This window comes from Colias philodice, chromosome 1 (assembly GCF_061535455.1).
Source record: "Colias philodice isolate Cphi_HAF_F1 chromosome 1, ilColPhil1 Martin Lab GWU primary, whole genome shotgun sequence".
Classification (NCBI taxonomy): Eukaryota; Metazoa; Arthropoda; class Insecta; order Lepidoptera; family Pieridae; genus Colias; species Colias philodice.
Window position 1 is genome coordinate 12,926,798 of NC_143086.1, and position 17,162 is coordinate 12,943,959.

At 33.2% G+C, this 17,162-nt stretch overlaps 1 protein-coding gene across 13 annotated transcripts in view; it reads left to right on the forward strand.

Moving 5' to 3' along the window:
* Positions 1–1,140: 1,140 nt before the first annotated feature.
* Positions 1,141–17,162, forward strand: part of LOC149491430 (uncharacterized) — a 44,439-nt gene continuing 28,417 nt past the window's right edge. For 8 of the 13 annotated variants that reach the window (XM_089696955.1, XM_089696967.1, XM_089696984.1 and 5 more), the window contains exons 1-6: positions 1,142–1,435; positions 2,737–3,400; positions 4,032–4,208; positions 12,975–13,196; positions 14,324–14,479; positions 15,325–15,441. In XM_089696955.1, the coding sequence (XP_089553081.1) occupies positions 1,401–1,435; positions 2,737–3,400; positions 4,032–4,208; positions 12,975–13,196; positions 14,324–14,479; positions 15,325–15,441 (1,371 nt within the window). In that variant the 5' untranslated portion in view covers positions 1,142–1,400. Of the gene's footprint in view, positions 1,436–2,417; positions 2,637–2,736; positions 3,401–4,031; positions 4,209–12,974; positions 13,197–14,323; positions 14,480–15,324; positions 15,442–17,162 lie in introns of those variants that run through there. The other 5 variants (XM_089696958.1, XM_089697001.1, XM_089697046.1 and 2 more) reach the window with 3 other exon arrangements.

The window sequence follows — 17,162 nt, forward strand, 5'->3', positions numbered from 1 at the left end:
CATCTATTGTATCAATTGCCTGTTCTACCGTTTATTACATTCGCTTATATTTCGATACCGGTAATTTTTAAAATGTAATCTCATCACTATGTTTATTTAAACCAAGTTTAAACCTTCGAATTTAGACTGTCACCGTCTCAGTCGCTGTAGTGTCAAGTGAGCTGCAATTCAACTGCATGAACTGCATCTCAACAGCTGTCAGAGAAAATAGTGACAAGCAGCACTTAATTTCAAATCGATTTCAATAACATCGAAATCGAATATAGTTAAGTACTTAAACACAAAATTTATTATCACTTTAACTAGGTTTTCTGTTAATGGGGAGGAAACATGTAGATACGCATTGCTTCTATAAATGAAAGGGCTGCGCTACGATACATTAAAAGACAACCAATCAGACGCCACTCAATGGTTATAACTTACTAATATATAATATCTATTCATTTTATTCCAGGACAAAGTAAACTGGTTTATCCCCTAAATAATATTTAAATATAGCTAAGGGGCGAACAGCGAGGGATATGATGATACCTATACTTAAAATATTTCGCTACAAAGTTTACAGAAAGTTACAAAGTAAAAACTTAACGTCTAACAGAAATTTAAAGAAAGTAGCACATTTCATTATTATTTGATGATCACAGTTTCAAACTATAAAGGTGCCAAAAATTACTAATAAGTACCTATCTAATTAAAAATAATGATAGGTAATATATTACATATTATGTAGGTAATAATATATTATTTCTGTGTGCGTATATTATTTTTATTAATTGAGCATTTATACATTTTTTATTTACAATATGTGTAAACTCAATTTTTTATTACTTAATTACTATTACTACACAAACGGCTGGAGAAAAGTATAAAAAAGGTATGCTGCGGGGCGATGCGAAGAGCTAATATTTTATATCTTCTCTCTCGCTTTCAACATCAAGTGTAAGCAGGATAGAGGCAGAAGTAATAATAATAACGCAGAAACGCTAATTTTGTTCCTCGCGCCCTTTCGTGCCGTTCTTAGCAACCGGTTTTGTTTGTGGAACGGTCATAAAACGAGTCTACCAATGACAGGCGAGCATTGGCAGCGGGCGTACCATTGGCGATGGGTGAGCAGAGCGTTCGTTGCGCGGGGTGAAGAGATTGGGTGCGGGGAGACGGTGGTAGCGCGCGCAGTTACCTCAGTTGTGTTTCGCCATTCGAAAAGGAGGTTATTGTTGCAATGAGACGGGCACCGCACTGTCGATAAAGTGTGTTTGTATGTCGTTTTCGTCGATAATAAGTGTTGTGTTTACTTTCACCCGTGCGAATGTCTCAATCCTTACCTTTTTTGTTTGTTTTTTCTTTAATAACTGCCGCATGGGTCGGCGCTTACGTTTCAGTTAACCCTTTATTTTGAAACGATGGAACGTTGTTCTTATGGTTTTTACACCAAAAGGTATTTTATGTTACTTTTTACTTTATCGCTGCGAATGGATGTGGTTGAGTGCGTCGCGTGTGGTTTAGTGTGGTAAATTAAAAATAATAATTGTGGTTCTAAATTGTGTTTCTATCGGCATTTTGGCACTTCTAAGAAATCATATAAATTAAGTAAATCTGAGGTTTTTTGTAAATTAATTCTACCTACCTACATATTTCTTTTGTTAAATACCTCTATACTTACATAATAATAAAAGCATCATCTATTATTCGAGGGGAGTTGGTATTATTATTGCAACGCTTCGGGGAAATGCCGACAATGTGGGGCTCTCGTGCCTGAGGGTCGGTTAGTGAGGGGGGAGGGTTCCGTCTGTCTGCACACATGCAGAACCGGTTCGCTCTCCAACTCCCCTAGTGCGCTTTATATACCTCTCTTTTATGCCACACGTGTTCGCATAATGCTCTCTCTTTCGCACATTTCATTATTTTTTGCTTCCCCTTGTGAAATAATGCCAGACGAGCCGTTTTTATTTGGGTTTCTTCCCTAAATAGGTGTATAACCTTATTTTTATTATAGTCATGGTAAGTATGATGAACACTAAAAAAAGTATGCGACTTTAGTTTTACTATCTATGATAATTTTAACAGAGGGTTAAATACCTTGTTACTAATATTTTAACTGCATGTTGTCCATAATCAATAAGATGGGTGGTTTTTTTTTTAAATTAAAATGTATATCTGAGAATACAAATAATTGTTAATTTTAAGTTAAATTAATCTTTAAAAATGAGATATGTAATAATATATGATGATTTAAAGTTAGAACGTGGCTTATACACCTTTTGTTTTTGAAAGAATTACGATTAACGATTTTATTAGGCATCACTACTTGGTATATACTCTGTAGATTACAAGTGACTTTGACATTGACATTGATGGACGATTTCGCACATAATTTCCTTGTTTCCTATCCGGAAAGTTGTTTGGTATAAATGGTATATTTTTATTAGTATGTTCATTGTATCTATAGCACAAGTGTAGAGACAAGCAAATATTAATATTATCGGTTTATGTTGTCATGTGTAATAATTTTGTCACTAACCTGGGAATTGTTAAATATAATGTTTCTATTTCGCCTTAAAATTCAATGCCGATAAAGTATACATACTTACAGTACAGTAAATTTATAGTGAAATCCGAGACATGGCTGATACTCACAGGTATTATGGTAACAAATGCACTTGAATGCCTGGAACTTGTTAGTTTAATGAAACACTTGTTAATTTTTTACTTTATTCAAATGTATGTTTTTGTTTCTAGATCTGAAATATTAGATAACATCCAAAAGAAGAAAGATCAGGACAAGGAACCGCCACAGAGCCCAAATTTTCAACAGCAACAATTAACAAAACCACCAGAAAAACAATTACATCCTCCCGAAGCTCCCAGTGCTAATTTGGTCACTCAGCATGTCCCCACACAGCTCTTGTCTCCCACTCATGGCTCGGGAGCCACTGTCCAACCTAAGGAAGACTCAAAGGACAAAACATTGAAAGTCACAAACTCAACGACAATAACATTGATTGAGAATAATAATTTAAACGGGGAAAAGGATAAAGACAACTATCCTAAGAATTATTTTACATTAGAGCCCAAGAATGACAAGAAGGATGACCTCACTAAAAATAGTATAACTATTACTCGGACGGTACCTAAACAGTCGCCTGGAACGCCGACCGACAAGGGTAAGGTTGCAGCGAAGCCGGCGAAACGTCCGCTACAGTACTTGGAGACATTAGCCCAGAAGGCAGGCATCACAACTGAAGATAAATACGAAGCTGCAAATACATTGCTGGCCTTGGACAAACAAAACAGCACATTTAGAAGGCCTGAGATTAAACAGCCCAAGTCTGAGCCTGAAAGTCTCTCGCAGGCAGATGATTATAGATACCGAAATCAAAAGGAAGATGATGATAAACTACAAGTAAGGAATATTTTCTGACATCCATATATTCATCTTAATATACTTACCCTCAATTACTTATTCATAACACACCATGACATACCCATAGTAGGAAAACCTCTGCAAAAATATTTAAACATAACCTAAGAGCTTATTTTAAAGTTAATAACCTTAGCTATTTTCATTTACAAATTACAATATTTGGAATATGCAGATGTTCCAATTATTTTTCCAGTACTACAAGACATAATGTAGGACCTTTCAAATAACATGTGAACTATAGCCAATTAATATCAATACTTAACGATAGTCGATAACCCCAGAAAATTAAATTAATTACATTGTTCACTCACCATCACATCAAAATACATTAATGATTGCATGTAATGTTTTGTTTTTGTTGTTTACAACAAATATGTTCAGATAAAAGAAGCTAATTGAAAAACACTGCATGTATTGAAAACAAGTGTTTTATTTTATTGTTTTTGTTATTGTGAACAAATATGTTTCAGAGATAAAAGCTTACTTGCTTTAATGTGTGCAAAAAAGTTAATTTGCACAGATAATTTTTAATATCAAAACTTCTGAAGCCAATTGTTGTTTTATTGTTTTCTTTTATAGTTTCATTTGCTAACCCAGTATAATGTTGTAGATACAGCAACAAATAATCCAGCAACAGCAACAGCAGCAGCAGTTGCAACAGTTGCAGCAACAACAACTGCAGCAGTTGCAGCAACAGCAGATACAGCAGTTGCAGCAGCAGGCGTTGCAGCGGCAGCATCAGGCTATACAGCAGCATTTGAAGAATCAACAGGATCAACAAGAATTGGTGAGTTTATTTAAATTTGTTTTTCAATCAACTTCAAAAAAGAAAGAGTTTCTTAATTCAACTGGTTTTTTTTTTTTTGGTAAATTACCTCAGCTTTAGATTACAAAATAAAAGGCAGATGGCGAATGACAATCGTCTATCGCCCTTATCAAAGAAAATACGAAATCAAAATCAAATACCAACCTGCGCCAGTGCTATAGCGCATCTAGTGTCATGCAATACGTCAAAAGCGGTTTGCAATTAAAGTAAAAAAAATGCTGTCTTGTGATATTAAAACGCTGTAAAATTTGTTCCCAAAAACAAAAAAAAAAAACATAAAACATCGTTTTACAGGTTTTCTGTAGATTATTTGGCTTATTTTTTATTTTTTTTATACAAATAATAATTTTACATGTAAGAAGGAATACAAAACTTCAACATATACTGCCAGTATTTTGATAATGAATTTGCCATTTTTATGGGTAAATCGGTAAAATGGTTAAAAGATCTTCGGGGTAGTGCTGTTGGATTTTTAGATCGTGAATGTGATTATTTGTATAGTGCAATAAAGGTTCATGATAATGATTTATTAGATTATTTAAATAAGCATTTTACATTTTTTTGTTACTTTTATTTAAAAACGTCATAGTCGTTTTCGCTCGATATTTAATTCATTGAACTCCATGATGGATATGATGAAAATAAAATGTCCCGCGTTTTCGACTAAGGGTGCACTCACACACATCAGTCACCGTCACGGCACCGATGACTGATCGGTGACGGTTTGTGTACGTATCCACAAACACCAGTCACCGTCATGTTGTCCGTCAGTCACGTCGCCGGTTTGACTGAATCATTGAACACATACATCAGGTTAGTCAGTGATTAGACGTGTGTCACGCTAGAGAACATGTAGCAATTATTGACGGTAGCACGACGCTGACTGAACTGAGACGTGACGGCACCGGGTGAGTGGGGATAAAAGTATGATACATGTATGGAAAGATTATTTGACGTGCCTGACCGGTGACGTCACTGATAGATTTCGTGCCGGCGACTGTCGTGTGGGAACAGAGTCATACTAGAACTATTGATACATATTTTTTTTTAATCCTGTCCGGTGACGTGCCGTGACGGTGACTGATGTGTGTGAGTGCACCCTAAAAACTACCGCTATTCGCATTCATATATTTTGAAAAATAAAAAATAATCATTGTAATCTTGCAACTTTTTTTATATAATTTATTTAATAAAAAATTGAATAAATTATAAAATTATTTTGTCCATAATATATAACTTTAGTAGATAGGTGCTTTATGTAATAAGAATTTTAAAGTGAAACTTTTATTACATCGTCTCAAACTTTTTGGTCTGTGTAGCGCATGTCGCGTGACTGTCGGCTGCCGAGTAGGTATAAAGCAGTGTTCGGAACCGTACGATAATTATCGTACAAATACGCTAATTTTGTGCCTAAGTTTCACTTTTACCGTGGTTTCATAAAACCACATAACATTTTTTACAATATTATAAAAAAATATCATAAACCCGAATTTATATTAAAAAAAATTTAAACTTGACTGCTAATTTATGTAGCCTATGTCACTACCACCACTACCATAATAATTCAGATGATTGCAATAATACCTCACAACTCAAAATCGATCTAACGGTTTATACCTACTGCAGGGCGTGTCAAAGAAATATTATACATACACACATTCGAAAAACATAACCCTCTTTTTTCCGTAGTTGGGGAAAAAATTTGGGAAATTTTTCAATATCTGGTAACATAACACGCTCACAGAAGCACCGTAGGTATACGTACATTGCAGCGGCGAAATGACAGCACACATAGCTTTATGGAAATGACGATAAATCATTCGGTTAGTTCGGCAACGCTCCATCTGTCTTTTATTTTGTAATCTAAGACCTCAGCACTACGTGAATGGATTTTGATAATTCTTTTTTTATTTAAAACCTGCCTATCATGTCTTCCCTTTTGATTTTGTTAGGCACTGACCTCTGTTAATTTGAAAGTGGTTCAGTTTTTGTATAATTATGTGTATGATTATTATGTTCTGAACCTTTGTGGGTACTTGTAGTCATGGTACATTACAAGTAGTGACTATTATTCAAAAATATTTTATTTCAAATGCATTATTTTAAATATACATTAGGTTTTGTACCATACAAATTGACTTGATAATGCAGAAATACAATTTTGTGGAATAGTGATATCTCTATAGATAACATTGATACATAAGAAATAATTAGATACTCAAATACTAAGAAATATGATTAATGTATTTAAGATAGTGTTATGTATATAATCTATGTACAAAGAAGATATATTTACTAGAAGTTATGAGATTGACTTAATAAAAATGTCTTCAAAAAATTGAATTTTCCGTATTCCAACAATTGAAATTATTTTAGATATTTAGTACATCCAGTAATTCATGTATGTAGTTAAATCTTGATAATTTATTAAATAAATTGTATTACATAAATACTTAGATTTTACAAAATGTACAACTCTAAACTCCGATTTTGATGCTAAAATATATGAATGTAACACCTTTCTTTGTGATCATTGTGTACTCTATACTTGAGTAACAGTTAAGTTTTCAATACTATTTGACTTGTTCAATACTCTATTAATATAATAATAGGTACTCTGTTGGTTCCAATTTGAGAGTTACGAATTAAATCATTGTCATTACACAAGAAACTGTTTTGTTGATAACTAACGAACCTAACTGGTTCTCTCGGAGATAGAATAATATGCCAATGTGTGTAATGAATAATGTAGGATTTGAACGTAACAGCATAATATCACGGCACGTTATAAGTTCGATTTTATTTGGGTTTTGCCTGTGGGTTTTGCGTAGGGTGCGACTTGATGAGTGTGAAAATAAATCTATGTGACTTTCGAGTGTTACCTATACAATGACGTAAACTCGTAATTGATGAGATCTGACATATTATTTTATACTAGCGGATCGCCCCGGCTTCGCCCATGGACCATGGTACATATATGCCAACGTATCTACCTACATAACGAACGGTGAAATAATTTTTGAAATCTGTGTAGTATATCTTCTATAGAAAATCGCGTTCAATAAAACTAACTGTTCAGCTTTTTATTAATCACTATAATAATAATGTAGATCTGCTATATATAGGAATAAAATTAAATTCAAAAATACAGTTTATAAATGTTTTGTTCAGATTGAAACGATAGTTAAATGATGGTTTGTGTATCAGTTATCTAATTTCCATAGTACAAGCGCGGTTTAGTATTCGTTAACGGTGTGTGAATATGCCTGGGAACATTTTTTTTATTTCATTATGTATTAAATTTTTTCATTTATGATTACCGGCTAACAGTTTTTACTATTTACCAATCGTTCCTCTGTCACTACTTAATCTTTGTTACGCTAATAATTTAGAATTCGAGAATTTTATCATTGTAAGGACATTTTAGAATATTCGAAAATTTTAGGGAAGAATTTTAAGTCGAAATTTATTTAATTTATGTTACTAATATAGGTTTAGGAAAACGAGTTTTATAGAATTTTTGTAATTCACTTAGTTATTCTAAAATAAGGTACTTACACTTTAAAAAAATACAAAAAAATTGCGGGTGAGTGGAGATTTGTTTGCAACAATATCATCGTACGACAATATGGCTGCGATCGCTCGGAATCTTTAGACGGATAAAAAGTAATTAAATGTGACATGAATAAAAATAATCATAGTGAGTTTATAAAAAGAAATAGTCTTAAACGAAGTTATTTATTAGTTTGTTGCAAAAAATGAAGTTCCTTGGTAAAATATAGGTAAGTATTTTGTTTTTCATCGGTATATTCTATGGGTTCATATTATACATTCTGTTGTATATGAAGTTTAATTACTATTTTATAACGCTAGTGATATTTAATATACTTCGTTTTTCTAACACGGCGTTAAAATCTTTGTAACGCTATCGTAGTACTTCATCGGTCGGATCGATTACTAGGATGTAAAATCCGCAAACGGTGATACACATAGGTATATCGCAATTCGCATTGACGATACTGCGTAAGAATATCAGCCTTATCATATAAGCAATAAGTGTCAGAATATTATGGAGTATATAATGCGAATGCGCTTCGTTTATGGGCGGGTGTAATTTGACGAGCGCAACAATGCATGCAAAAGTTTACCTGTTTATCGCCAATTTGACAATATAATGAGTTTGGGATAAAGAAGTAGATAAAAGCCAGTGTCTGCAGTTAAAAAATATCCATAGACAGTTATTTCTCATAACTATTAAAATATGATTGTTCTTAGATATTTCTGGGAAAACCATTGGTAGGAATTTTCTAATGCAACTCGTCAATACGTCATCTACCTAGAAGTGAGGTTAGATTGGTGTGTTCACATTGAATTATAGAGGTAATAATATGTAAATCGATTACATTTTAGCCACTTACAATAAAACGTAGGTAGTAAAACAATATTTTCCACGTAGGTACCTACATTAAGTAAAACATCCGCCAAGTCTTAATCACAACGTTCTATTTGTTCCATATGTTTTATAGGCCTAATTATTTTGCACGCCTCATAAGCGAAGCGTTGAGGTGGGTACTACTGTCACTTCGCGCAAAACATCTGATTTTTCAAACTTAAAATGTCTTTATGTATCATACATTGCACTTGTAAGATAATACATACACACATATATTAAGAAAAAACACTATTTTTAACATTCATGATATTTTTGATGTCATTTTTGTTATTTAAACTAGTTAAAAAACAGTTTAAAAAAGTTCTGTCTTGGACGTCCGTGTGTCTGTATGTGCGGAGGATTTTCTTGTTAACACGATAGCGACCGAAATACTTTACTAATCGAGTCTTTTTTTTTCTCTTACGCTTGAGTATGCTCAGGAATAGAACCCTTTCATTTTTCAGGGTCTGATTCGATGTGGTTTAATATTTATTAAATAAACAAAAATAATAATTAATAAATAATTATTAAAAAAAAATTATGAGGCGTGCACTTTTGGATTTTCCAAATTATTTCAATCCTATAATCACAGATACAAGTATACGAGTACGATACTATTTCTTTTTTTTAAAAGCTTATTAACTACGTATAAGCAATAAAAGGGCTTGTTTAATTTTGAGAAATAACAATTTGTTGTGTGAAATGACGTCCGCGCCGACCGTCTGCCCATCAGGTAGATTCCGCTCGACGGATATTAGTTTTTAGCTGGGTTCGTTTCCCCTTGCTCATTATGGGAGATTCAGGAGTCTCATTTAGGGACCTACGTGTAGTTAGTGGTTAGATGCTAATCGAGGCTGTAATAAACGTGAATTTGTATTTCATACAATTCCTTACCTAAATATTAAAAATAAATTATTATATTTCTTTTTAATATTTATTCAAAGTACCTATTTTATGCTATGCAGTCTACGGTCTAATGCGTGAATTGTGCAATGTGCATGTTTTCTATTTCAATGTATATCGACTTATTTTGTTAAATACTGATAATCTTGTTTAAAAATATGCTTTTGATATGTAGTATGTTTCTAGGTACTTTTATTATTCAAATAGATACTGTTTAAATAATAAGTGGGCGTAAATCTACTTCAGCTCTTTAAGCTTAATGGCTTTCAACGATTATTATTTAATCCTAAATTATTTTTTAAGTCCCATCTTCCACTACCGCATAATATATTGTTTTTTTTTAAGAAATTTAAATAAAAGGTACCTACAAGTTGTATAAATTCGTGAAATGAAATAAATTACATAAAATCCACCAAAAGGTTCATGCAAAATGTACAAGAATTCAAGAAAGATATTATGAAATATGCTGTATAATAAATATAAATTATAAAAAATGATTTATGTATGCATTATACAGCGTTGGGAAGTACTGTGAGTTAGTATTGGTGTTTATTATATTCAGCTTTCTTTACATGTTCACAGTATTCTATTGAGTATTATAATATATATATTTTTTTTATATAAATTGCTATAACTTTTCTATAAAGGGAGTACTGTAGAAAGTTCTATAATATGAAATACCTACGTATAGGTTGATTGATGTTGCCGTTAATGGCATGTTATTGTTGAAGCACTTAGCATCTTTCTTTACATTTCATATTTTGCTTTTACAGCACCCCAGCACGTTATATAGGTCGAAGTTTTACAGCACTACAAAGGAGATATCGTATACCTCTTTCGTAACGTGACAAGGTGCTGCGGGAGTGACATCGCTTTTAATGTGCTTTTGTAATAGAAGCTCGCAGCAATACCTTTATACAATCTTAGTGTTGAATTACCAAGGCTAGTCTTTATAAGACAAACAACACCTAGCATGTGATACGAGGTGCATTGTGATCTTATAGTATGTGATTGACACCATTGTATCGGAACCATTATTGGGTGTACTTGTTTTTCTACCATTCACGTATAAATTGAGTCTGTTCCTTTATACTGGAAGATATAGCGTGATAATGTGCCATAGGAATCCCGTCGCGTGTAATGATCTGCCTTTATAAAGCTCTAAGTATATTCCACCGCGACGTACAATTCAAAGTAGATGATGCAATGCAACTTTCAACTAAACCGCTACTTGATTTATTTGTTGAAAAATAAAACGCCCACGAGCGGATCTAGATAGGTTTTAACCAGTTATGTTTCGATACGAGCGGCGTTTCCACTCTTTTTGCTGCCACGTTATTCACTATTGGTTGCGAATAACAGATATTTCACATGTCCGTGTGAGGAATACTTTTTATTTGACTCCCAACAATTGGCGATTCTTAGAATTTTGAATTTTGATTAGCATTTAGCTATTCAAGTTTTGTATGATTTTGATCTGTAAGTTCTAGTAATACCTACTACAATACTAGTAACTTGCAATGCGCATGATTCATGTTTTTGCAACTTACTAGTATAATTGGAAAGATAAAATATACTATTTACTATTTGAAATATATTAAAATGCCAAATTCAACTCAGTATTCATCCGATTGATAAAAACCACGGCCATCATTTTTTTCGAAGCTTACTTGCCTTCGCACTCGACTTAGCCGGCTTTTTCAATATCGATTTGCAAAAGCCACACCGAGAATTCTTGAAGCTTCTCGCTTGCTCTAAAGATAACGTTTCCCTTATTTTTTGTTGTATAATGTATCATTCACGTTTGGCAAAATATAATATAATAAGAATTGTGAATCCCATAGGTTAACAATTCAAGTTGAAAACCTGAAATACAAATACTCTTTAATCAAGTATCGTGTTATCATCAAAGTCATTCCGTTATTCATATGTGACGTAAACAAAGCTTTCTTAGGTCATTAGTAGTTGGTAGTCGAACTAACCGGACAATCAATCCCACTATCGTATATTAATATCCCGACATAAAAGTATGCCTATAGAATTAACACGAAACCCAAAACTTAAGACATCTCGTTCCATCATCCTAAGACGCGAATAAGTGAGACAGAGAGAACGCTATTTCGCGCTAGAACTCGCCTCATGAGAGATATAAGCGTGACCTTGTCATCACGTTGATTTAAATGTCTAAAACGGTTCGAATGGGATTTGCCTCCATCATAGAAAATATACGTAGCGCTATTTGAGGATGATGATTTATCGAATGGATTTAGCGGTTAGGACGAGGAAACACTCCCCTAAAACGGAGCTGGCTAACCCTCGCCTCCGTTTATAATAAAAAAAGGCGCGACAGCCGACAGCCGTACAAATACTGTATATTAAATGGGGTAGACTTCGAAATAGTCGCACCTTTGTATTAAGCTTTTTTCCTTTCGTTTAAGGTTATTTGAAATATGGCGTCAAAATTTTATATTTTATGCATTTAATATCCACCAAGATTTTTTATACATTTTGGTTGTCGAAATGTTTACGTATTTTGTAAAATTGTTCTAGAGAAAGGGGATTTTTCTAAAGCTCTCACTATTATATCTACCAGAAAATTTAACTAAACGTTGTTACAAACCTGTTTTCTCTGAAGGCCGTATCGGAAGGTTTTGAGGTGAAACACGAAACGGAATTATTTAACGATGGATTGTGGTTTTATTTTTATATTGTATGTATTATGCCCAATTGTTTTCTATAATATTAAACTAAAGAACAAAGTCGATGGTAGTTGAACAGTAACGTACAATGTTGCATTTATATTTATTTTTATCCTATGGTTAGATATAGTTTCAAAAACAGCCTTTGTGCGAAACGAGATCGCCGCTATTAAAAAAGCTATCTAGCTAGCCCACAAAGTTGCAACTCAAATAACACATCTCAGCTTACAAATACAAGGAATCGTATTTGTGTATGTATTATGCCCAATTGTTTTCTATAATATTAAACTACAGAACAAAGTTGATGGTAGTTTAACAGTAACGTATAATGTTGCATTTTTATTTATTTTTATCCTATGGTTAGATATAGTTTCAAAAACAGCCTTTGTGCGAAACGAGATCGCCGCTATTAAAAAAGCTATATTTAAAACTATGTACCCACAAAGTTGCAACTCAAATAACACATCTCAGGTTACAAATACAAGGAATCGTATTTGTTTTGTCGTCGGGTGTAATGTCGGTTAGTTCAACACCGACCATGGAACGTACTAAAATAAGCAGGTTTTAAAATAGTCAGTATTCATTGGGCGCTCCGATAGCATCCATAGAGCATAAAATGAATGTTTGGTGAAGAAAAACCAGTTCTGTTAATAGTTAAAACAGTGCCTTCCCTTATAGAGCTGTTCATTACAGCTACAAAAACAGTTTCAACAACAACAACAGCAGCAACAGCAACAACAGCAGCAGCAGCAACAACAGCAGCAACAGCAGCAGCAACAACAGCAGCAACAACAACAACAGCAGCAGCAGCAGCAGCAGCAGCAACAACAGTTGCAGCAATCGCAGCCATCTAAGCCAGAAATACAGCAATTACCTCAGTCACAACAAGATTTACAGCAGCAGAAATTTGTTCAGGTATTTATAGAGGTGTTATATTGAAATTTATGAAGACTTACTATTAAACATGTCCATTTAACCACTTAAATTAATAGATTGAAAGATCTTGTTATACATATATTTTAATTCTAGTTCAATTGAAAAAATACGAGATAATTCTATATAATTTGTAATAGACTTGCATTTGCTTTACAATTTTTTGCTACTTAAAGGAAAACTTCGTGAATACTTCCTGACTTGCAGATTTACTCTTCATAGAATATCATTCAATAAGTATTCGCATTAACTCCGTATTAAAGTTAAAAGCGCTCAAAGGTTTATTTAGTAAAAGATATAATTAAAATACAGCCGTACAGCGTATTCAGTTGAACAAACTTAAAATGTTGAGAATGTTCAATTTATATTATTTTATGAATATGATGACTATTTCACAACATTGCTAATTTTTAACCGACTTCATGTTTCTTAAAAAGACTGGTATTGTAAAAAAATTGTAATTGATCATAGCAAAACTCGGTTTCATTCCATTAAACAAAGTCGAAGTCGTGAATGTTCAATCTTTTACAAAACTTTTTTTCACTTGAAGATCATTCATGAAATGTGTTTTACGATTAACTTGAAATTTATTATTGCATTTACATTTTAATTGAGGTTATTTTATAAACTACTAATTAAAGGGATCAATAGGTTTCCAATGAAGTTTATTTATAATGTAAAACATAATAATTGGTTTTTATTTTAGTTATTCATTAATTTGATTGAACGATAAGAATGCTGCTTACAATTTAAACTATAACAAATTTTCCGCCAATTAACTGACCAATTCCCTATGCAGTTATTTAAATTTGTAATTGTGTAAAAACCATATTCAAAGAAGACGTAAAACGTACGTACTATTTTAAAAAGCTGTTCTCTAGTTATGACATGTCAGAGATGTATAATATATCCCTAACTTTTTATCACTCAATCACCGCATTAACCCGAAGTATTCGAAGAAAACTCAGAAATTAATAAATGTACCTACTTGAAGTACCCAAAAACAAAGGCCATAAGTTCCTTTGTGGTTTTTGGCATGTTCAATTATGTTAAGTGTATTTTTTATTGATAAATAAATAAATGAAAAAGTAAACACAATTTTCCTACAGGTTGTAAACAACCAATCGCTACACACGCAGCAGTTCAACGTGCCGGGCATAGGCGAGATCAACCTGAGCTTTCTCTCGTCACCACAGAACAACGTGAACCTACTGTTCGACAAGAACCAGAAGGGCGGCATGAGCGGCGAGATTAAGTCGCAAACGGTATGCGATTTTGTACCCTATCTTCATACTTGACAGTTCATTTTTGTATGGCAGCCGGGAAGGCTTTGATCTAACATCTAGACTCTAGCATGTAGTTTGGTACTTGACTAGGTACTCTTCAGCTGAATGCGGTATGAAGAAAGTTTTAAGGTGTATGTCGTTTGGTACAGCGTACTTACTTTGGTTGGTTGATGTGTCAAGGAAGGAATTGCATTTTTCTTAATTATGTGTGATATAACCTCTAAGGTAGCATTTAAGATAGAATAAAAAACAAAATAAGTTATTTATGATACATTTTAGAATTCTTATAAAATTGTCACGTAGTCGGCGTCTTTATCGTTCGATGAATTACAATTTTACCTCTCACTTTTACTGGGGAATTTAACATACTAAAAATAAATTCTTTTTTCTTTTTTTTTCCTCAACAACGCCTTGACCTTCTCAAAATACTTCCATTTATTATGTTCGTATGGTAAAATCGTACGTGTATTATGTCATATACATGTTGCAGTAATTGGGGAATTACATTTATTTCTATAGCTTAAGCCCTTTTTAAATGGGTGCTTTGGCTTTTAAATCCTTTTTCTATAATACTCTCTGTTATATTTATGGTCCAGTTATCAAGAGTTGCCAGATTATTATTAATCAAAGTAACAAAATATTATCTCCAATAATATTTCCATTATACAAAATTAAATTGTTAGTAGTTAGTATGTTAAAGATCTCAATTTTTCGACACAACATTCGTGGGACAGATTATATCTAACAGAGTTTACACTTTTACTGTAACATATATTGGTCTTAGGACATTAAGTAAGTACGTAAGTGATATATTGTTGTCGCAGATATCGGAAGGCCAGAATCAGCAAAGTATGAGTATGTCGCAGCACGAGCCGAATCAGCAGCACCACCAGACGGTGACCGTGGTGTCTTCGATGCCGAGCTCTATGGGGACCCATCAGGTTTGTGTCCCTTGTTTTTAATTTTACTTTGGTTTTGTTTTTGACGTGACAACGTCTTATAATTCGATAGAGCACGCACGAAAAAACATGACTCATGCGGCGTTACCTCGCTCTGAGGCGTTCCATGTAAGGCTTGAAGTGCAAGCGAGAGCGCGGAACGAGCGACAAAGAAGCACAATCGGACGTTGTCACGTTCAACTATCGTCAGTAAACCGACTTTACAGACAACCAAATTTTTTTCACTAATTGTTTTATATCTCTAACTTTAAAGAGAGGTTTAGGTTGGGTAGAAGTATGCTAGTACGCTATTTTTACTTATTTCGCAAAGTTGGTAGAGGTCAAAAGTACGCGCTCAGCAGTTCCGATGTGGTATACTCAAACTTAAACATTTATTTATTAAATTAGACTTCTTCTAGAAGCACTTTTGAATCGTCATTACATATTTTTAACATTTACCACCGATTCGGAAAGCAATATCTATGGAGAGGAACTGGCAAGAAACTCCGTAGTTGTTCTTTTAAATCATGTCAGGTTTCTAGTGTAGTTGGACTTGTGGAAATTTCGCGTTTTTGATAGCATTTTAAATTTATTTTATTATCATTCAAAACTTGTTGGCTTGACAGAAGTTGACTGTTTCCCCAAGACATTTCAATAAAAAACACTCAGCGGTGCAGACGTGGTAACAAACTTAGATTTGTTAAAATATAAAGAATTTGTTTGGCATTAATAATGGTAGGCTATTACTTCGTTAAATATGTTATCATACTGTAATATCACAGTATTACAATATTTATATTGTAATACTGTGGTAATCTTAATATATATAAATCTCGTGTCACAATGTTTGTCCTCAATGGACTCCTAAACCACTTAACCGATTATAATAAAATTCGCACACCATGTGCAGTTCGATCCAACTTGAGAGATAGGATAGGTTTTATCCCGGAAATCCCACGGGAAAGGGAACTATGCGGGGTTTTCTCTGAAAACGCGGGCGAAGCCGCGGGCGGAAAGCTAGTCATACTGTCATTTTCTTTAATATAATGTAATTTACCCTTTGTTCTTGCGATACTTTTATAAAGAATCAATCATGTGAGAAGTTTGAATACATTAAAATTTATTTTCTTCATATAATAATTATCCATACAATTATCATCCATATAAAGTGCATCTTTTGATGCCGCTAACCTGTTACGTAACGTATTTAAATCGGTTCCAAATTAGGTTTTCATTGTAATAAAACTTGATTGATCAAGTATGTTTTTACTAACCTTATAATGCCTGTCTGCCCTGCCTTGCGTAATAAGTCCAAAGAAGTCCTCATACTTCTTATAATAATATTAAAAATATGATTTTGCATTTTTATTTGCTAGTTATTCGACAAATAGAAAGGAAATTTTTCTCCAGAAATTTGAAGAACATTTTCCGTTTCTGTCTTATGATTGATAATGCTGGGCTTATGATTGATAATGCTCACAGTTTGTGCCGGCAGCAACAACACTAGACTATCTTGAGTTATTGTTTTATGTTTTAATTTCCGCCACAGTAGGTCATATTTTAAGTAATATTGTGTCGTTGAAGTGCAGGAATATAGTGGCAATACAGTGAAGCCTTTAGTATATGTTGTCTTATTGATTTATAATCAATATTGTTGATAATATAGGTAAAGAAACTGCAATAAGTGTATTTTTAGTAATATTACTGTAACAAACCAATCAGAT